Source organism: Talpa occidentalis, unplaced genomic scaffold (assembly GCF_014898055.3).
Source record: "Talpa occidentalis isolate TD23 unplaced genomic scaffold, MPIMG_talOcc4v2.1 talOcc4.8, whole genome shotgun sequence".
Taxonomy (NCBI): Eukaryota; Metazoa; Chordata; class Mammalia; order Eulipotyphla; family Talpidae; genus Talpa; species Talpa occidentalis.
The window spans coordinates 117,036,287-117,060,154 of record NW_023605194.1 but is presented as its reverse complement, the minus strand read 5'-3'; the positions used below and the strand labels follow the sequence as shown (position 1 = coordinate 117,060,154).

At 37.6% G+C, this 23,868-nt stretch overlaps 1 protein-coding gene across 7 annotated transcripts in view; it reads right to left on the bottom strand.

Moving 5' to 3' along the window:
* Positions 1-134: 134 nt before the first annotated feature.
* The window catches only part of LOC119233739 (uncharacterized), a 65,809-nt gene continuing 42,075 nt past the window's right edge, over positions 135-23,868 (bottom strand). For 3 of the 7 annotated variants that reach the window (XM_037496333.2, XM_054690055.1, XM_054690052.1), the window contains exons 5-7: positions 3,548-3,627; positions 3,214-3,301; positions 2,420-2,762 (exon numbers count right to left, since the gene is read on the bottom strand). In XM_037496333.2, coding sequence (XP_037352230.1) covers positions 2,644-2,762; positions 3,214-3,301; positions 3,548-3,627 — 287 coding nt within the window. In that variant the 3' untranslated portion in view covers positions 2,420-2,643. Of the gene's footprint in view, positions 1,166-2,419; positions 2,763-3,213; positions 3,302-3,547; positions 3,628-14,425; positions 14,793-23,868 lie in introns of those variants that run through there. The other 4 variants (XR_008549823.1, XR_005122454.2, XM_054690053.1 and 1 more) reach the window with 3 other exon arrangements.

The window sequence follows — 23,868 nt, the reverse complement described above, 5'->3', positions numbered from 1 at the left end:
ATCATGAGAATGATTCCCTGGTTCCCTATTTATCATCCCTGCACCCTGTTCACGTGAGGCCATTGGGTTTATCTAGAAAGGTGAGAAGCCCCTTCAATCCCAAATCTCACTAGATAGTCAAACACTGATTCACAAATAAACAGATTACTTTCTCTCTCAAAAACAAGTACTTATTTAATTATGGATTATTATAAATTCTAATTCCACATTGTGAAACTGTCACGGTGGGTCCCCAGGAAAGGGGGAGGTTCCAGGTTTCCTGCCCCACCCAATAGGAGGGTGGAGCTGGGCAGGGAGAGAAGAAGCTGCAGAGGAAACTGAGAAGGAAGGAAGCAGGATGGAGCCAGGAGGAGACCTGGAGGAGGCACATGGAGCCGAGAGACGTGAAGAAATCATGCTTGTCTTGTGGTCGTGGACAGGATGACACAGATGTGGGTGAGACCCGTGGGGAGGTGACAATGACAGTTTTTTATCTTGATGTTGATTTTGCACTTTTCCTTCCGGGCTTGTCTGGTTGTTTCTGACCCTTTTCTGTGGGTCCCACTGGAAGATGCTTTAGACTTGGGGCAGCTTTGGGGCCTTGTTCTGGGCCCATCCTGCCTGAGTGGCCATTTACCCACGAGGGGACGGGTCACTTTGGGTGCTTGCTTTAGAAACTAGATTCTTTGCCTTTCCTGTGTTGTTTCCTATTTGTATCAAAGTTCCTCCCCATTAAAGTCTCCCATGTTTTGTGTTGATGCGGCGGATGGCAGAACCCGTTCAGACCAGGCCGGTTTGCGGGGTTTGGGTTTGCCCCTCTCCCTGCCCTGTAACAAAACTGAAAGCATATTATGTACCAGTTTCATATTTTTCACCAATTCCTCGAAATTCTCCTTTATAATTTCTCTGTGTTTTGAACGGCACACGTTGTCCAGAATATACATGCTAGGAAGAATTTTCTAATTCATTTGCTCTTCATTCATTACTCAACTATTCAGCTGTAATCACTTTCTTTTGGGTAAAGATTTATTCCTTTGTTTAAACTTTTATTTACACACTCTTGATTTTCTTTTCTTGAAATCCGATATACAGATGTTGCATTTTTTCAGAATCACTGGCTCTCATCAAACTTAGATGACAAGAAAGTAGAATTTCTAATGGCTCTTCAGGTCTCACCAATGCCTGCCTGTATTAAGAGAAATAAGTGATATTTATCTGTTTCTTGTTGTGCTCCATATTGTAATTTATTACTAGATTCACTATCTGATGTGTTCTTAGTCACTTGTCCATATTGTCTACTTGTCACAAAACTGTTTTACTGGTTCTTTTTTGATAAGATTTATTTATTTATGCATACAAGAACTGGGGTGCAGGCCAGAGGTGAGGGAGGTGAGAGGATTCACCAGAGACAGACTGGGGAGCAGAACAGGCAATACACAGCTGAAGGGAGCAGTGGGGAGGCAGGAGAGGTCTGCTGCACCATGTGAGTCAGCTCCCTGGTAGGCATCGGAACTCCTGTTGCAGTGGCTGGCGATAACTTCACGCTGAGACCTAACCCCTTGTGCCACCAGAAGGGCCCTGTTTTCTGGTTCTTGGAGGCCCTCGCTGTCACTCTACATTGACTCCTTTAAAACTGTGTGGCAAATCATATTATTCCAATTAATTACTAAGTATTGGAAGCAAAGTGGTAATGTGGTAACAGCTTCAGTTTGCAAAGGATAAAGCAACTGGCTTGTCTCAAGATCAGTCATGAGAACAACTCACCCACCCTACCCTATATTGTTACTGGCACAGTAACAATAGTCCCAATGCCTCAAGTTCTCAGCTTAGAATAGGAGGGTTAGATTTTTGCCTGTGGGAGAAGACGGCTAAAGTGCTATTGAGAATTTTTTTAAAGTGCTACTTAAGAAATGCAAAGTGGGCTGGAGAGAAAGAGATTCAATCCTTTGGCAAGAGGACAGGCGAAGGAAACAGAACCCAACTAACAGGTATCAGGGCCGGCCCCTGGGCTGCAAGACCTCAGGGAGACCCTGAAACACCAGTTCTCTGAAAGACCCAGGAAGAAAACATCCAGGGAGTGACCTGGTCTCCACAGACATCTGCCCAAGGACAGAGGTGGCATCGCCCTTTGAGGGGGCAGAGCTGTGAGTCATATGTCACTAATAATATTCAGCTCGGATATTACTGATATATTAGTTATCCTAAGTTGACTTTATGGGCTCTAAAAGAAACAAAAAGTAGTGCGGAGAGAACGCGTGCCTTCTAAACAAGATGAAAGCCTAGAACGTCCTCGTTATCAAACTTGGCACTGACTTTTTACCTCTGTAAACCCTGCCGAACAACCGCCAGTTTATACGTTACCAGATCGAAAGTCCTTTCATTGGCTTTTTTCACCTCTTTTCTATAAACCTGTCAGGTCAGATTTTCTATTGTTCCTCTTCTTACATGATCTTCTGTTCTTTCTACTCACCAACTTAGAATAAACTTTTAAAATGCGTTTTCTAAACCATTCATTTTTGCTGTTAATTATACCAGATTTTCTCATGCTAATTCATCATTTTATACATAATTGTACTTTATTGTGAAATAGAAAAATCCTGATGATACAATACATGTCTTATTCTTATTCTATGTCTCTTGCAGTCATCCTGAGATTACAATGCATTAGAATAAAAATTGTTTTTTATTGATTGACAGTTTTCCAAAAAGTTGCAGAATATTTCTCCATACAAAAAGAAACATCTGAATTATTCTTTTGCTTAAGTACACAATTAATGGGTTTTCTGAAAAGAAAGAACATATAAAATTATTTAGATGCTTTTCCCAGAGTGGAATTGAAAACATGAGGGAAAAAATGTAATGCTTTTTTTAACACACAACAGTTTTAAAATAACTTTATTTTTATTTAGTGAAATATTGTATAAAGCATCATGCTAAAAGTTGGATAAATTAGGCAACAACTTTATTCATCTGTAAGACAAATAGTATCATGGTCTTAAGAGAAATTAAAACAAAACTGTGTTTTTCTCTTTAGTGACATATCCACAAATCAAAGAAATTGTGTCATTTAAGTTTATACATTTGAATATCTATCTATATGCACATGCATATATCTATATGCATATATTTTATAATTTATATCTTAAACTATTTTGAATAATTGAAAATATAGTCACCACCCATTTTCCTGGATTAATAGCCCGGCTATTTCACAGGGACAAAAAACCTCCTAACCTGTAAGTTCAGCTGCATCACTTAGTGTGCTTGGGAAGTCACAGTGTTTCAAAAGAATGACATAGATCGCCGGTTTCCAATCACCTGTCTGAATTAATCCATATATTTGCCAACTATAAACAGGTGCCTTTTGTGTACCGCTAGTAGATTATAAAAATTAGAGCAGCCAATCAAGACTGCTATGTACTTCACATTTGAAAATCTAGTATCAACTTCTTTGAAGATTGTTGCATTTTTTTTCTGTTAATGTATTTTCAATTTGACAACACTAAATATTGCAGCAAAGTGCTAGGCATCATACAGAATTAGAGAGAAGAGAGACCTAAATACTCACAAGTAGAGAATCCCAGGACAGTGATGGAGGGGGCAGCCTCTCCTGGACCTTGAGTAGGAGACTCGAAGCCTCCCAGGTTGCTGTCGACACAACAACAAACTGGATGAAAGCATTCAGGAGCAACCAACTCCCATCCCCAACCTCAGTCATCTCTGACATTTATTTCTGGAAGAAAATAATATTTCTCGGGTACATGGAAAGAAGAGACACAATCTAGAGGCAGCAGCAGTGAGGTGGAGAATTGGGGAGAAATCGCCACAATTGTTAGAGGTTCCATGTTGCAGAATCGTTGAAATAAAGCCTGTATTTTATAAAGAGAATTTACATTATTGTTGTATCTCATATTTCTGTGGAGCATAACCAGATGAACACGCAGTATAATTCAAATGACAACATTACTGTCCAATGCTGTTATTTGAATATATCAATATATCCCATTTATTTCATTTAAGGATGAGTCTGGAGCTTCCTGATGTTGCTTAACTACTGGCTGGAAGTTTGGACATCCTAGAGAGGGTGAAAGGAGGGAGCCTTGAGCATATCATCCTGAAAATTTGGTTCCCTGTATGATAATTCATATTTGAGATTACATATATTCAGTAGGAAACCTTTGCTTATAAGCAACAATGGAATTTCTAGTTCTGACAGAGAATACACTTCAGTTAATACTAATTTTGACACTGTGTACACCTCAGGACCTCCAATAGCCTGCTAATTTAGAAAGATGATTTTCTGAAGACAAACTGGAGAGTAAGTTATTAAAGCAATTATTTCTAAATGAGAAATGAGGAATCTTAAATCCCTTCATCCAAATCTCAAGTGGCTAACGCATGACTCTGCATGAATCAAAAAGATTCTTTGGATTTCCAAGCTGACCTCATCTGGAAAAGCTGAAACTGACATTTACACTTGCCATCTTCCTGAGCATAAAGAAAAGAAAATACCTTTTGACCCTTTTACCTTTAGTCAACATTTACATCATTAATATCTGAAAGTAAATGGAAGAATTACAGTTTGAAGGTGTATAAAGCTAATTAGCACACAAAATTATGAGTTTTGCCCTTTTTTGCTGTATAACACGCAGCTGACACAGTTCAGTAATTGATGCAATTTCTGACCTTTCCGCCAGTAACTGCCCCTCTCCCTCTGGGAACCCAGGACTGTGATGAACTTCAGTCATTCCCGGAGCTTGGCAAGTCTGGCTACGTCTTCCCACACACAAACTTCTCTCTCTGCTAGTTTGTGACTTGTAAGGTTTTCCACAACAATCCTATTCCCAGATTCTACTCCAAAGAGAATATCAGGAGTGGAATCAAATCAAACCACCTCTAATCTATGACAGTCAGTATAAACCACACTAACATTTCTGTTGGTACCAATGTCTTTTTTCTTGCCTTTTTCTTCCTGGGTTTATCTTTATATTAGAGAATTTGGTCTGTAGGATTTTTCCAAATCAATTTTATGCTTAATTTAACTTTTATGTTCTTCTTGCATTTGTGTTTCTGTTCTTCAAGTTTCTATAATGACTTTGATACAGTAACTTAGTGAAAGTTTACTTAGTATCTGGGAAAAGTTAATTCATTTTTTATAAAGTATTTCATTTACTATCAGTAGCTATTTTAGGCCCTGGGAGAATTTACCTTATCTCCGTTATTTTCACTCTCTTCAAAGTAAACAGAGGCAGGTATTGTGATTACATCTTGGAAATAGGAAAATTGAACCCTGGAAAGTTAATGGCTTGTCAAGGTCATTTGAACTTGAAAACACAGCTGAATCCATATTTCATATGTAGAAGAAAGATTTAAAAAATAATTCAATATAATCATATGTTTGGGTATTTGCAAAAGGTTACAATTTTTGAAAATCAACAGAAATATAAGCTCTGCCATGGCACCGAGGCAATCAATGCTAATGAATATTATGTAGATTTATGTGCAACAAGAGCCAGCCAGCCAAGGTTTGAATACATAAGAAATATTCTATAATTTCTCATTTCCATTTTTACCATGAACTCATTGGTGAAGATGGAAACTTTGTCTCTTTGTCAACTCTCAGATACACTGCTTGGCATCTACTTCATTCCTTACAGGGACTCTAATGACAGGGAAATACTAATACTGTGACTGGCAAACACTCTTCCATTAGCCAGTTTCATGGAAGAGGAATCTTTCTGACATTTGACATGATAAAATTATTTCTATATCCATGCAAACTCTACTTTGTAAATTATTTAGCAATATTGATTACCTTATCTGTTCAAATCATCTGCAGTCCTTATATTTTAAAGCCTACACTTACGTAAATATTTGGATTAGTTAAAAGAACTACCTACATAGCATTTTCTGATTTTCTCATTAAACATATGCTTCTGAAAATCACATTTCCATGAATTTTGCCAAGTATTCCTTGTTATAACATAATTCAAGTTTGAGAACATTCACATGATTGTTTGATTGATTTATGCCTCATAAGGAGACACGGAAATCATTTCTGCCCCACTTTTAAAAATTATAGAAAATTATCACTATTAAATGTTCTGTTTCCGTGTAATGGTTACGTGATGTTTAAAAGGTTGCTAAAAACAAAATCTCTTTTAAACCAGTTTTAGTGACCTTGCAAATGAAATACACTGTTGTTTACTGTGTTATGTGGCTGCATTTTAAAGGGCACTCTAGGTCACGTTATAACACAATTTACAAGAAGATAATATTTTAACAACCAAATAGTTATCTGTCTTGAGTTGTATTCATTTTCCTGTACTTCAAGATTTTTGGAAATGTCATGATCAGAATAAGAAGAAAGAGCAGTTTATTGTAATCAAAAAATGAATAAATATTTTCCTGTTCAAGAAACATTAGGCAAATGTTAAAAAAATGGTAGCGTATAAAATACCTTTGAAGTTTTATTTATTACAAGCATACATTCCCCTAAGCTGTCATGCCATATAGGTAACTTTAAAGGGCAATCTCTCATGCTCTCACCATTGTAGTGAGTTTATATTACCTGATACAAATACAATTACTGCAAATGACTGGGGTAGAAGTGACTCATTTCAGTCTAACACTTCCATCCTGTCCAAAACAAAGAAGTGACGTGCGGCTTTTTAAGCTTCATTTGTTTAAGGCTTATCCTTGACAACACTGTGAAATGTTAGAGCTTGAAATATTCTATATTAATCAAATTTCTAAAGAGAAAAAGAAGTAACAGAATACAGATGATTGGTAGATGGTGACAAACATACATAGTTCTATTTTTTAAAAGACTTTTTTTTTTTTTTTTTTGCATGCAAGAACTGGGATATAGGTCAGAGGTGCAGGGGGTGAGATGATTCACCAGAGACAGAGTGGGGAGCAGAACAGGTAGATCTACTGAAATACACTGCTGAGGGGAGCAGCGGGGAGACAGGAGGGGTCTGCTGTGCCATGTGGATAGCTCCCTGGCTGGGGATCAAACTTGTGCTCCAGTGGCTATAGATAGCTTCATAGTGCTGAGACTTAACCCTTTGCACCACGGGGGAGGCCCTACATACAGTTCTTAATAGCAAGGCATGGGAGGGACTGGCTCACATGACTGGAGGCTGAGAAATCCCCGGGTCTTCCGTCTGTAAGCCGGAGACCAGGAAAGCATGAGCGTAGTTCCAGCCTGAGCTCACCCACCCAAATTCTAACCTCTTCCTGCAGTACCTCATAGACACAGCCTTAATTTTTAACTAGATATCGGTGCATCCTATGGCTCAAACAAGCTGGCACATAAAACTAACCTTCACATGTTCTATATTTCAAAACATATGTAATTTTTATCACAGCTCAAGCTTCTTGAGTCCATGCAGTATATGAAAAAACATGATTTTATATTTAAGGTGTCAAAAGAAAATCATATACATGAGCTACCCAATCCAGAACTTTAGTATAAAATGGAGTTTGACTTATACTTGGTTCATGTTAGCGCTGAGTTAAAATGTTGAGTAGGGAGCAACAAAGGAAACAAAATCATTTACTGCGAAAATATCCAAGGGAAAATAGAATCTGAAAGACCAGAAAGACCAGATTCTTAGCAATTCCCCTTAGCAAATTAGCCAGGTAGCTAACTCAGATAGTCAAGCAGTGCCAATTCTTATTCATAAAAGTAATAAAATACATTTGTGAAGATTAAACACACTATTCATAAAAATGAGTGCAAAAATACTAGACTACAAATATGCAAGTGTGCAATTTTTTTCCCATCTTCTTCTCCCTTGTTCTCCCATCCCCTGCTGTGCGTCATGCTCTGCTCCGAAGCTCATCCAATTGGAGTCGGCAAGTATGAGTAGCATCTGTGAGGCTCCAAACCTAATCCTTACGACGTATAGATGGAGACCTTGACTCCCTGCTAACAGATGACCTTGAGCTCCAAGTGTCAGGCAACCAAGGGCAGTTTTTATTTCTGATACCTAGGTGTGATTGAGGGGAATACATTTGTATTTTTATATGATACATTTGCCTGATCTATCTAATATGTGATAGAAGCGGCCTAATATTAAAAAGCAATATTGCCATGAACGGGTATGTTTAAGTTAGTATTGCCATTTAGTGGATCATTTTGGAAGCATGCATTCTTCATTTTGTTGAGTCATTCTTCTCTCTTGAAATGGAACATTCCCTCGTTTTCTTTCCACCTTCTCAAAAAGCTTGAAATGCACATGCACTTGCACTCTGGCGGTGGGCACAGCATCCAGCTGAGCTGGGGGAAGCATGCACCTCATCTTGTTTTCTGTTCCTCCTAAGAATTTAATTAGCTAATTAGCTTCTCAGGTGTAAGCAACAGATGCCTCACATCTGCCCATAATGTGTGACTAGACTCTTTGGATGCAGTCTCTGTTGGCTTTTTCTTGCTCACATGATTCCAAGGAGTCCTGAAGCTAATATGCCGGCAGTCAACATGGTTCTTCTCTTGCCTTCCTTTTCGAGGTCCTTAGCTTTCCCCTCGCTCCATAACACTTGCATGTAAAGATCAAGATTTTGTTTGTGTTCAGAGTAGTCTGGTGTTTATATTCCAGATATTTTCTCCAAATTTCTTGGAAAGCGTGTTAATTGTTTCTTCTAACACAGAAAAATACCTGTTTATAGAACCTGGAATCCTTGGAAAGAAGCAAGATATATAAGGCTGGCTGATATGATATGAGTCAAAAATACATTATAGACTTTAGTGAGCTTAAAGAATCATCCAGAAGAATGGAGGAATCTTTTGGGAAATAGAAGGAACCAAATGGAGCCGATAAAGGCATAACTGGGGCAAAATCATGAACAGGAAACTTCTGGGTGACGCATCCTGCATCGCCGTCACAGCCCACCCTAGAGCCACGTGGTCTTTGCTTCTAGAAAATGAGCCTGGCTCTCTCTGCCCCGCCACCCAGAGGTCAGGGCAGCAGAGTCGCCCTCCCCATCACCGTGCTGGCTGCAGATTGAGTCACTCGGCTGAATGGAATCACAAGTCCACTCACACCCAACGCAGGGAAACGGGTAGGTGAACATTCAGCCTTTGCCAAAGAAGTCAGGCCTGGATTTTTACTAGAAATAGAGTGAAGGACAACCCAAATAAGTAGAGCGTAAGGAACCTGGCTATCTGTAAAAATAAAGACGCCAACTGCATCAATGCAGACCAAAAAAAAAAAATCTCAAGGAAAATACTTCCTGTCACAACACACAGCTACAAGGTTTTTGTTGATAGAACTTCCTGGGATGACAGAGAGTTTGTATATTTTGATTGAGAAACTGGTTTAGTATTCGCCAAAACTTATCAAATCTGTGCTGTGTGGGGTGTGTGTGTGTGATACGGTGTGATGTGTGTCTGTGTGTGTGGCGTACATGTAGTTGGTGTGGTGTGTGTGGATTGGGTGGTATGTGTGGTGTGGAATGTGTGGAGCGTGTGGCGTGTGTGGTGTGTGTGTGCATGTGCACACATCAGTACACAGCACGTGAGAAATGATGTGATAGAATTTTACCTGCGCAAGTCACTTTGGTATGTAGTGCTAAACTTATCAACCTATTTCTCACATGTATCTTAATATATAGATGCTATATAGAGGGATGCACTAGACATAATATAAATACAATTCACAGTTATGTACAAAATACAAATACCGTGAGAAGGAACTCACAGAAAGCAAGGTCTGAATCTGCAGCATCTATTAATAAGTGAGAGGTGTCCTCTTCATGTGCTGCTGTACAGGTTTATGCTATAATGTTTTTTTTTTTTAATTTCGCATGTATTTCAGAATAGAAACTAGATATGGAACTTTTTAAAAATGTGTTCATAAAAGTACGAATTCATAAAATATAACATGCATGACATCTTTAATGTCACTATTGTCTTCTTGTAAAATTAAACATGAAAGTGAAAATAAAGTTAATCAGGAAACTATGATTGTGCAGGCACATTAATTTTTATTTCTCTTGCAAAAGCTAAATGTCACACAGATTCTCAATGTCGGTATAGAAATATATTTAGTCATACAATTTTATTGTGTAAGCATTGTGAAAACAATTCTCATTTAAAATCCATGAGAACTTAAATTCCAACCCTGGCTATGAAATTGCTTCAATATTAAGTCAAGCTCCAGGGATATGTTTTAGAATCCAATCTTTTATGAAATTTTATGCCAGTGATGAGAAATTTTTCATGTTCATTTCAATGAAAAATAATGTCAGGTGATCAAAAACAAGAATTTCAATTCCAAACAAATCTCTGGAGGTGGCATCAAAAATAAAAGCAATTTTTATCTGAATAGGTTTTGAATTTTCTCTCTTTCTAGGGAATTTGTGGTGTTTCTTTATTGATGATAAATAACACAGTAATACTTATTTTGATGCCCTGGCAGATTAATGTATTATGCCACATCATATTTGTTTCATATGCCACTCTAGAGCAGAAAACACGATCTTTAAATCCTTTTTATCTATTCACTCAGCATTTTATCACTATGCACATCAAATATCTTTATCAACTGCTATTTGGCATTTTGTCTTGAAAAGAGAAGAAAGGATACCCCAAGATTAAAACTCCCCAGATTATCCATCCCCTCACGGGCAAACACCCTGACAAGCAGGATCAGCCCGAAGCAGTGCCACTGAGACCCGAAAGCTTACCTCAAATCCTAGGCACCCTCTGGCAGAGAAGCACAGGAAAGAGCCTCGTCTGGGCGCGTGTGGGACAGAAGGGGAGACACATAAACACGAATCAAGACAAAGGCGGCCATTGGCTCTGCATGAACCATCTCCCCACACTTCCTCCTCCATGTGTCTCCTCCAGCAGTGACAGGGTGCAAGCAAGGCCACCACGGAAGCAAACTCCTGAGCCCACATGCATTCGGTTACAGACCAAACATGCCTCCTCAACGCCCACTCTAGTTCTCAGGAGCTCCTGATCAGGAGTCCAGTCCATGGCGTGCTGGGACTTTTAATACCAGGGGACTGCATGTCAGTGGGGTGGGGAAAATGGCACCTCTTTGTGCGGCAATGCCCCTCCCCGTCCATGGGGAGGCATTCTGTAACAATTACTTGTTTTGAACCATACCATCTGGGGACTGCTGTGGTGAGCTCAGCTTTCTGAGGAGGAAGGCCAGAGAGGCTGCGAGCATGAAGGGTGAGCATGTTTCTCTGCTGTTAACCCGGCTAAAACTGATGCAGGATCCACCAGATACTGGTTATGTGATCTTGGACAACTCTGTGACCTCACGATACTTCACTGTCCTTATCTATAAAAAATATGTAGTAATGATGACTGAGCTCTTCTAAATGCCATGTGGAATAAATGAGTTTGTTTGTCTGCAAATAGTACCTGATACAAGACAGATTTTACATGAATGTTAAAAAAATAAACTAACTTTGCCATGAGGTTCAATACAAAGAAACACATGTTTCTTTCTTGGTTGTCAATTTAAAATTTGTAATATTGATCTTTTCCCTGTAATAAAGATTTAATTAATCAATATGTTTCATAAAGTTACACAATCGGTGTTCGAATCACGGAAGGTACTTAATAATGCACAGTATATGTTATTAATCTTGGCATGAGGAGGCAATAATTTTATTTATCTAAAATCAATCTGCTTAGTGCAAAAAATCCTAACTCAGGAAACGTGGCACAAATGAGCAAGTGCATCTTAAAAAAGGAAATTTTGTACATTAAATTTCAGAAGGCAAGAAGTGTGTGGAACAAAGGAGTTTGTAAGGAAGGTAAGAGGTATCGAGGAGCACCAACTGTAAATGTCACACTCACCCACATTGTGCAAAAAAATGTTAAGCAAATGAAATGAGAAAAGAGCTTGTAGAAAATCACGACTTTGAATATGGTGCCGTGAACAAAACAGATGGAGTCTCTAAATAATGAAAACTGTTCTTCGCTCAAAATTAACAAGGAGAGACTGACTTAGCCGGTGGTGAACAAAGGCCTGCCTCGCTTTATCCAGGCACAACTTGGAAAGATAACAGGGTAAAAATTGCACAAACTCACGGGAGATCCGAGCTGAGCATCAGCAAACGCCAGTGGACCGTGATGGAAAGGTACAGCAAGGGCCCCAGGACGAGAGGTTTTTCGGTTTTACTTTATCTGTGGAACATTTAGGGAAACGCGCCACAAAATGGCTGGCTGCAGAAATTAATGGCTGGTCGTGGTGAGAGATGAGGCTGGAACATTTGGAGCAAGTGTTTAACGCACGGATATGCTGTCTTTCTGCTGCAAGTCCACACGTTGCCCTATAAATGTTTAGGAAGCTAGAGGCTAAAATATTTCAGAAACAAATCGATTTATCTCTTAAAAGCCCAACAAAGAGATTATAATAAATCAAACTTGATAGTTGTTTATTAGAGAAGTAGTAGCGGAAGTTGAAAATTCATGAATCACGACTTGGTAAGGCAGCTTGAACACGACTGCATTCTCCCTGAAAATTTTTGGGACTCCATTTACATTGGAATGAAGGCACTATGTAGGAGCCCTGTAATCCTTTGTGACCCGAGACACTTTACCAGATTCCTAAATGTACAGTGTTGGTGGCCTCCACTATACACTTTTATTTTATTCTTTAGCTTCTCATGCCTTCCATGGATTTTTAAAGAAGAATTGACATACAGTATTGAATCAGATCCTGGTATACAATCCAACGATTCGGTATTTGCAGACCATGTGTCCCGATCTTGACTATTTCCCATCTAATCACAGCACTTATTTAAATTTTCATTACCATAGTATTTCTTATGGACAACACTTATTTAAATTTTCATTTATGACTGGAAATGTCTACCTCTTGATTCCTATTACCTATTTTGCCCACCTCCATAAGACACCCGCCCTCTGCTCTGGTAGCCACCAATTCCAGTGTGCACTTTTCACATGCTAATTTATAAAAATCAAATATTTCAATCACTTAATAGCATTAGGAGATTTGGGTCTCACATAAATGGGAAGCATGCAAATGAAGTATGAGAATTACTTCTGTATGTTCATAAAATTATCTGGTTGACACAATGCTTTCATCACCTCTCATACTACTTCTTATCAAGAAAGAAAGAAAGAAAAAAAAAAAAAAACTGATGCTATTTATCTGCTTCGGAAGTTTTGTAAGGCTAGTTGGAGTGACCCGTCTTTATAATGTGATACCCAGCTAAATGACATTCAGTTTCATTATAGTCTTATATTTCTGAGTACAGGAAGGAAGTAATTTGTCTTTGATGCAAAATAGAAAGCATAGAGCTCATTTGGGTATGATAGAGATGAAGAAAAAAGAAGGGGCTGACCTGGTGAAAATTAGATATTCATGGAATATATTACACTAAATTGCTCTGTTTCTATCGCAATCCTATAATCTTTCAATGGAAAACCTCCTTTGGCAGTCGTGAGTTTCCTGCATTGGACGACAATATTCCACTTACTTTGTTAATGACATATGTTGCTCATTTATCAAAAGTATGGCACGTGGGAAAAGAAAAAGATACTTGCAAATGAAAACAAAAATCTAAGCGATATTTTCTTCAAATGATTATTTACATCAATAGGTTTAGATCTGATTTTTTCCTTAAAATATTACAATGTCTAAATATCACTATTGCTTTCATCATGAGATCCTTAATAACTGAGGAGACCAGGCCTTTCAATTTGGTGTTTCTCGTTGCTTCCAGGAGAGAAAGTGTAAGTGCTATTCTTTGCATCTTTTAAATGCAATCAAATGTGACTGAGATATATATGCTGGATAATATTTAAGATGGTGTCATATCAAATGATTGTCTATTACTATAGCTCATTTGATAATATCATAAATATTTATATATTATCTGTGTGTGCACATATAGATTGACAGATATTTGTCTGTATATGTCTGCATCATAACAAATACACTTTGGCAAAATCATTTAAAGTTGCATATTTTCTTAAGAAAATGTTCTTTCTGAAATCCTTTCTTTTTCTCATGCAATTATTCGTTTAAATTGTGAATTAGCAAACCTTTTCTCCATAAGTAGACACCCACATTAAGCATGTGATAGCAAATGAAACTGTAATCTTTTTCTACTTCAAAATATTCCATGTTCTAGATCCTCATGAAACTTATTGAATTTATAAAAGGCAAAAACATCTAATCTCATTTACCTATAAAGATGAAGGCACAAATGAATAATAAGATTCAACCTTATATAAATGTACTGAATTTAATGTCCCTTTAAGTAATATAGTACAATGTTCTTTGCGGTTCTAATAGAATCAGAAATCCACAAGAGGTTTTGAAACCCTAAGCATTGCACCGAATTGTGGGACGAGGAGATTTTGGTAGGTAGGACCCCAACATAATCCATCCCTCTTGCTGTATCATGGTGACCAAACTGTAACAGTAAAATACTCCAATTCAGATAATGTAAAATCCCCACATGTATTTATAAATATAACAACAACATTAGCAAGATTAATCAAAGCATTTGTTTAATTTATAATTCTCCATATATTCTGTGCTTTCATTGTTATCCAGCGGGTGACCAAAAAATATTTTCAAGTGACAATTATGTTCATGACAGAAGATGAGTCAGAACCTTCTCCATCTTCTGTCTGCAGCGTTAGTAGAAACACAAACAATTTATGCAAGTACAATTTAAATTTAGATTCAGGCCTACCTTCATCATCTATTTTATGTCATTAGGGTGAGATGAGTGAAGGACACAATGGCACTCGCTTATACGTGACCTTCTGTAGGATAGGCACTGGTGATTCTCACAAGGCAGCGTAACTTTAATTAAAAATAAGTAAAATCCCGATTAGCATATCCACAAAGAACCAGACTTTCTATTGAAAATATAAAGTTACAAATGAATTCTGTATGTGTTAAGTTCTTGTGGCTCCTGTGTAAATGTCTTCAGAGGATGCATTCTCTCTTTCTAATTTTTATTAAAATTGCCTTACATGAATTATTTCTTGTTTTTCAATTCCTCTATGTCTCTACATCTATATCCCAACTTACAGGGTAAATTGACTGAGTTAAACAACATATTCCATTTGCTCTGAAAACTCCATAGTGTCCAAAAGATGACTTGCAATATTATTAATTCCATAATGTGAAATTTAGCTTTCCGTTATTTGTGCTAGTGTAGGCAGCAGATATGAATAACCCCAAATCAATTTGTGTTCATCTATAGAGAAGGCTTGAATTTATACTAGACCATGAAGTGTTGAGGAACTGGGAACTCATTTAATACAGTATCACAACACCAACAAGAGCATGATTAGAAGTCGCTAAGTTGTCAAATAGCCTCATCTTTCTCCAATACACACTACTGCATGAAATCTCCTCCCAGCAGGAAATGTTTGTTTTCTCAATTTTTCTTGTAATGTTTTCTTGAAGTGAAGGTTTTCTTAAGTATTTTGTGATTTATATTCCCTCTCTGCCTGCAAAGAAACACTTTAAACTGCATATATCCAAAAACAAACAATGGGATATAAGATGTCTACGAGTGAAATATTAATTAGCATAGAAATCTGGAAGCAATTGTAGCAGAGAAACATGACTAAAGATATTACTAATTAACATAATAATGCATATAGTAATTATCAAGAACAGACAAAGTGGGGAGGGTAGATAAATATTAATTTCTGTAATACAATTATCTAGTAGAATATTTTTATGTGCATCAGATGGTAAATCAGACCTAAAAATTTTGAGTAGGGAGAAACAAAGTAAACAAAATTATGCACTGCCATAATATCCAATAGAGGTTAGAATTAGAAAGACCAGATTCTTAGCAATTTCAGGTAACAAATTAGTCAGGTAGCTAACTCAAATAGCCAAATAACTCTTGCTTTTAAATACAATACCATAAAATAGATTTGCAAAGATTAAGCATACTATTCATAATTAGTGCAAACATACTAGACTACAAAGTTTGAAACCACAAATTGTGAATCACAGACATCTCAGTTCTTTGTCTTTAACTTACTCATATTTTGGGGTCATTTTGTCAATTTCCCCATATCCCGTATCTTCACACCATACTCTTATGGACAATTCCTCAATTATCTGCTACTATTCCTGCAACTTCACATATTTATACTATATGTGAAATGATATAGATGCTGTTTGTTCCATAAAGATATATATTCTTTTAAATTAAACAAACGTAAAATATTTTAAGATATTGACCACGTGTTCTTTATCATTTTCCTTAGCTGACTCTTGTGCTATCAGTTTGCTGTTGTATACCTTTTAATTTCAGATTGTATTCTTATATTGTGCTCCTTTTTCTATAGAGATCTGGTTCAGAGCATTTGAATGAACTGATGTCATAAATTAAAGATAACCTTTATGCCTGCTTGATTATAATGAATACATTTATAGATTTCTTCTACAGGTGTCTTCCAAATGCAAAATAATATCATATTACAGAGATTTTTTTTTTCAACCATATGTAGGTGGCCAAGTCTCCTCTTATTATATTTACTAAACTGTAAATATTTTCAAGCAAGGCTCTACGTCTATTATACCCTTTCATACCACCCAGTTTATGACAGAATATATAAGCTGAAAAGTGTTTGTTAAATAAAGGTATAATGTATGTCCCAAATTTACTAACTAAATAAATTTGTCCTGGAATAGCTCTAGAAGTTATTTAACTGAAACATATTTTACTATAGAATTTGTGTTATAAATGTGCTTACAATCCCAGCTTGGCATACACTTTTGGTTAAAATTTCCCAATGGCATAGAATAAAATACAAACTCCTTAACCTAACTTGTAAAGCCCTAAAGGATCTGCCAGGAAACCACATCTGCTTTCTCCCTTCACCACTTTCCTATGTACCTCTTATGCTGACCTCTGTTTCTTGAATATGCAAATGCATCACGAACCTGGGTGGCCAAATGTTCTGCTCTTTGGATTGTTCTTTCTCTGTTGCCTTATTACTAGGGTTTTACTGTCACTGTGATTTCTAGATCATACATGCCACATATTCAGACAGACCCACTTGGACCAGTAAATGAAAACCAACCAGCAGGCCTATCTATAAATATTATCTTTCTATTTTAATCCCCGGCCTGGCATTGATCATATCCCACTATTTTTTCCTGTTGGTTCATCTGTTTGTTTATTTAACAATTCCGCTGGCGCTTATATGTTAATATGAGCTGCTTAAAAGTCAGAGCTTACCATTCATATTCACTACCTACCATATGAAACAATTTCTAGGCACAAGGTAGGTATTTAACAGAATGTTAAATGATGACTCTTTTATACAATGTCAATTGGGAAAATAATAGACATAGAATCTTAATGGAAAAATATTGAATCTATTAATTGTTCTGAATATCCATAATTTATCTCTGGCCTAAACAAATCCCCCTGCCAGCACCACATTCAGCACTGTGTTAATGCTATATTGAGTAGCTTTCATGGAACCACATTTTGGCACTGTGGCAATGATTCAAATTTAGAAATATGATGAGAAACACCTCTTGAAGATTATTTACTGTAAGAGTGTGCCTTAATACATAATCCACTGCCCTATAGAATTTCCTTTTTAAAAATGACTAAGAGGCAGATATTTTCCTTCCTCTGGTTTTAATATCAATAATTGTTTGATTCTTCAGAAATTAAATATTACTGTCAGTATTTGTCATGTAAATTTTTCTCAAAACTACATCGAAAAATCATAGAACAAGTCTACACCAAGTCCACATTGTATAGCAGCATGTGTTTCTGAGCATTAATTTGATGATTTTTATATTCTCATGCCTTTTCCCACTGAGACTTGGTTCTATTGAAGCCCTCCAAAATCCTTTTTCAAAAATAAGTCTATGTGGGGCTTCCCTGAGGGTGCAGGGGTTAAGTCTCTGCTCTATCAAGCTATTGCCAGTCTCTGAGGTAGCCTGAGTTCCATGCCCGTCCAGGGAGCTGACCCACAGGGCACTGTAGACCTCTCCTGTCTCCCCGCTGCTCCCCTCAGCAGTGTATTCAGTAGATCTGCCTGTTCTGTTCCCCACTCTGTCTCTGGTGAATCCTCTCACCCCACCCTCTGCCTACATCCCAGTTCATATATGCATAAACAAAGGAAAATAAAACTTTAAAAAAAGAGTCTGTGTTTTAGTGTATGTCTTAACAATGCTAAGGACACAAGTACTTTGGGTATAAGTTAGACCTTACCCTTGTGCATATAGATGAATAAATGCAAATAGCTTTGACATGGAAATTGATGAGTGTCTCAGTCTATGTACTATTTGTTTTTAAATTAGTTCAAATGGACAAATGGGTTGTACATCTTAAAATATTGTATTATAGGTTTTTTAATTGGTCCATTATCACTTGGGATATATTGCTAAAGTTGTCAAGGTAGGTCAGATCATAGTGAAGGTGATCCGTGAAGTGAGATTTTAGATCTCAGCCTGTATTTCGGTTTTGCTCTTTCATTTATGAAAAAAGTGATTGAATTATTAGTTATAAGCTGGTGGGTGCAAAACAAGAACTGGAAGGACAGAGGAGCAAACAGAAATTTTATAAATTTTTATATTTCTATCATCTCAAATAAGTTAAAACTTCACATACTTTATAACAATGACATCTTAAACTCAGCGAACTACCAAGAAAAGATCATTGTGAACACTCATAAAGTTCTCCTTTATTTCCCTATCATTAACAACAAATTGAAAAAAAAAAAGTTCTATGATAACAGAAACAACATCTAAGCATAAATACTCTATGACTCATGAGTAATGTTATATTGTGTGTCCATTTGCCTCCTGAAAGTATCCAGCAGGGTTGCGTTGCATCAATATTTCTTTCCAAAGAACACAGAAACATCAATTCCAAAGAACACCTGCACCCCTATGTTTATAGCAGCACTGTTTACAATAGCTAAGCTTTGGAAACAGCCCAAATGCCCAAAAATAGATGACTGGATCAAGAAGATGGGGTCCATATACACCATGGAATATTACTCAGCATTCAAAAAAGATAAACACATGCAATTTGCAGCAACATGGATGGCGCTGGAAGGGATCATGCTCAGCGAAATAAGCCAAAAAGAAAAAGAAAAATACCGGATGGTCTCACTCATAGCAGGAATCTAGAAAACTTAAATAAGGGACCAGGAAAATGAATAACTATAAGAAAGTGAAAATCAAAATCAACAAAAACTATGAACCAGAGACACTTTTTGGGGGGGGGGCGGGAGGGGAGGGATTGGGGTCAGAATGGGGGGATTGCAATTGTATGGGGAATATAAAAATAAAATTTATTAATTAAAAAAAAAAAAACAACACCACAGGTTTGATATTAAACTATGAGAATTTAGACTGAAAGAGGAAATATTTTGGAAATCTCTTCATGTCTGAAAATCTTATATTTCCAATGCCCCTTTTTGCTGTATATTATGCAGGCACATTGGCTCACTGGGCCACAGCCATGGACTGCTGCTTGCACGGATTTAACTTCTCTGGTTATCAAATTGTACCGCGTCCTCTTAAACCAGCGTTTCCAGCAATGATGCAATTGCCACCCCACAATGGCGTTTCTGGTAAGGATGAATTTTTAGGATGTGTCTTAAGAATGAGAAAAAAAAAGTGTTCCCCTTCTGTACTCATTGGGATATTTAGCAAGAGCCAGCTCAAATGCGGACCGTGTCTGCCAGGGGGGGGGGTGTGTACATTTTTATTCCAGAGGCAGTTTCGCTGAGATTCTCAGCATGTCTTCAAATGGGACGTATTGTACAAAGATGCGGGCTATTGTTTTCCTGAAAATCTTTTTTTTCACGCTAATTCTCCGTGTAAGGTCTATTTTATGGACTATTTTATAGTCTATATTATGTGACTATATTATATGATTATATAATTAATATTAGTTGTGTGTCCTAAGTTGTTCTTTTTCAGATCATATCAACTCGTTCTTGAGAATACAAAGAAAGGTACTGAGATGTTTTGATCATGATTTGCCAGTCTATGATTTCTTTTCAGTGAGTACAGATTGAATTTTAACTTCTCACAGAGAAATAGTCAGGGTTTCTTCTCCATTAATCTAAGTGATGTTTAAATTTCCTTACTGATGTGATGTTTTAAATATGACTTCTCTTACAAAAAAAATTCTATTGTAATTATATCATGAGAAAAACAGAAACAATGCCCCAATCATTTTCTTTCAACACCTGGAAAATTCCAAATTTTGGCATAAAAATATTTTTAAATTGATCAAGTTTTTGATCTTTTTTTTTTTTTCTGAAAAATATTTGTTTCCTAGATTCTTTGCCTGAGTTTTATTCTAAAATGATAGTATCACAAACTTCTGTAATCAAACCATAAGACCCAGTCCTCATCTTAAAAGTCTCTTAAATTATATGACTTAACTTTGTGTGTATCTTCTCTAAAGTGTTTCCCCAGCATTGGTAAACAGCTTAGGTGACGGAATTTGATACACCAAAAGGAAGTAACTTTCTTTAAGATAAGTTCTAACTGTTGAAAGAAGTTCACCTAATTATAAACAAAAATGGTGAAATAGGATACAATCTCATGAAATCTAAGTTACCTTCTGACCTCATGTGAGTGGCTTCATTAATTTTCTAGAAGTTTCTAGAAGTTAAAGTGAATTCAAAGGTGTTGATCCTGGGCTCATTGTCCCCGCTCTGGTTCCAAAACATGGAATTATTTTATTCTAAATGAGAAGGCCTGAAATAGGAATCCTTAATTAGGAGTCTGAAGGGATACGTGTGTTATTGAGGTTTGTGAACCTGGAGGAAGAAAAAAATGCACTATTTTTCTTATCTCAGACTGATGTTTAATGTTTCTTTCTTTTTTTTTTTAAAGATTTATTTATTTATGCATACAAGAACTGGGGTACAGGCCAGAAGTGGGGGGGTAAGAGGACTCACCAGAGACAGAGTAGGGAACAGAACAGGCAGACTGACTGAAATACACTGCTGAGGGGAGCAGCAGGCGAGTCAGCAGAGGTCTGCTGCCTGGCCAGCCGGGATCCTGGCTGGCCAGCATCCTGGCCAGCGGGGATCGAACTCATGCTGCAGAGGCTGTGGATAGCTTCATAAGTTGAGTCTTAACCCCTTGCACCATCCGGGAGGCCCTTAGCATTTCTTTTAATTAGGATCCCAGCAATTGAATTAGTTAGTTACTGCTGCATAACAATTACTCTGAAACTCAGCATCAGAAACACTAAGTGGAAACCAACTTCCTTTGAGATGTCTGTGGGTTAAGGATGCGGGTACAGACACTCAGAATTTCAGGTTCAGATGTCAACTGACATCATCAACAGTCGATTCACACATACATTGTGTGTTCTATGTACTCAATATTGTATTCTTGTAATAAAGTAAGCTCAAGGAAAGAAAATGTTAACAGGAAGTTATAGAGAACATAAACTTGCATTATTATAAATGATAACATAGATTATTACCTAATTAAATGTATTCATGATGTGAAATTTTTTTTCTGTATCTAGGCTGTGTGGTTTGTGAATTGTTCAAATTTTCACAAATTTCAAAAATCTGTTTCCAACGTCTGTATGGAAAGAAACCCATGTATACGCGGACACGCAGGCTCTGACCCGTGTTTCTGGAGTTCGTAATGCCGCTGTGGAAATGAAGGCAGATTTAAACATCACGCTCTTGTTGATGTTTTCGATTATGACTGTTATTTTCCTTCATGGAAAATTTTGTCTGATGCAACTATGCACAGCATCCTCTGGCTGTTGCAGCACACCCAGGATGCGTGAGTCGGGAATATTTTATAGCTGCTCATCCCTTCCAATAACTTGGCCTTGTTTGGAGTTCAGCAGAGACCCCGTACACAGGAGCTCTGTGACACGCTTCCTTTCCAATTTGTGTACAATAAATGAAACCTATTGTTAATAGTAATAGGTAGTTATTTCACATTAAGAGTAGTTATTATATATAAAATTGCTATTCAATTCAAAACAGATGCTTTGCATTTAAAAGCAGCCGATGACACCAATTACAGAACAAGTACTCTACAGCGGCAGCTGCTCTGTGCCCCAAACAATATCATTTTCATGCTGTCATTAAACATTTAAAAACATCTTCTTTTAATACACCGAATATTAATCATCAACTATTTCCAATCCAGTTGTATTTTTATCCTTTTTATTCTACTTGACTATCTCTTTCCTTTTCTATTTGAACATTAATTTATAGGTCGAATAATTCTAAATTTTAATTTAATCAAAACTTTTTTTTCCAGATATAAAGTTAATTAAACTCAGAAAAATTCAAAGGAAATACTGTTTTACTTAGTCATCTAGAATGCCTAATTAACTAATGAATATTTTATAATCCTCCTAAGGAAAACTTGCTTGAGGAAGACAGTTATGTAAGCTGGTGAATAGTTGGCAAATCCCTAAATTCCGTATTTATACCGACTGCACACAATATCCAAACATCATCATTTAACTATTGCTGTGTAAAATAACAATATGAAATTTGTATTGAAACACAAACAAATATAATCTACAGTTACGGGTTCACTAATTAAATCCATTTAATTCGAGTTCATTTATCTACTTCCCATGATTCTTAAATTGTTAATCTATGATAGTGTCTGCACATAAATTCCTGAGGAGAATTCTGAGGAGCAGCGTGTAATACAGGTGACCACCAACTGTGCAAAATACAGGCTCCCTCAGTATTCAAATAACATTCTTAGCGTTTGTATGGAGGTGGCTGGCTCAGGTTTGCATCACTATAAATCAACACCCGGCACAGGCGACACCGCAAAACCTCAAATTCCGTCTTTTCCATACAATCGCCCCCCCTTATCTGATTAAGCCACTCCCCTCCCGCTCCCATCCTGGCAACCGCTGACTTAGCCTTTCAGTCTGAACGTTAATTTTTGCATTATTTACTTTGTTTTGTTCCTTTATGTAGCATATTTGAGTGAAATACTCGAGGGAGGGATTTGCCCTCCAGAAAACTTCTTTCCCTAAGCATCTCCCCCTCCGGCCCAGCCTTATCACAGGCAGTAGGAGGCCATCTGTGCTGATACCCGAGGAACACCCACCGCGTGGACATGGACGTCTTCTTTATCAACCATCTGTCTTCATCTTCTCATTCTGCTTGCCAGCTAGGGAAGGCAGGTCAGGCTAGAGTATGCTGCGGTGGAAAGTAAACCCCAGTATGCCAGGGCTTTGACCCGTAACGGGTGGATTTCTCTCCAGTACCACAAGGCACGCTTGTTAGGTAGACACCACTGGACGCCTCAGAGAACTGGGCTTCCTCTGGCTGTGCCTGGGGCTCACTGGCAACCCAGCATTCTCCGACATCCTCCAGCCAGCAAACGCCAGACACAGAACCTCACAAGGGAGTGCGGACATCTGGTCTGGACCGTCCCTTGGGCTCACCTTCCCTGGCCAGAACTGTCTGATGTTGTCCCTCAGGAACACTGGGAATTGCAGTTAAACCCCAGGCCAGTCACTAAAATGAATCCAACCCGGGGTATTGAGAGCATCACCCAGTGGCCCTGGCGACCTCTCAGACAGACACAGAACTGACTGTGCCAATTTGCAGCCAATCACTTCACCAGAGGGTTGCGTGCTTGGTGGTGGCTGGAACCTCAAAGTCAATACCATCTCATCTGAAGCACCCGGGTGAGCTACGGCCCCGAGGACATTCGTGACGCCTCCCGCAGTGAAGAAAGTCCATCTTTCTCTTCAGGAAAGCAATAATCCAGTCCTGCACTGCAGTCCACACCATTGGCGGGACAAGTCATAGTCTCTCAATTCAAGATGAGTTTTCTTAAATAACTCCGTCTTCCATCTCTCTTTAGAGAATAGACTATGTCTGTGCATATGAATCTACTAATCAGC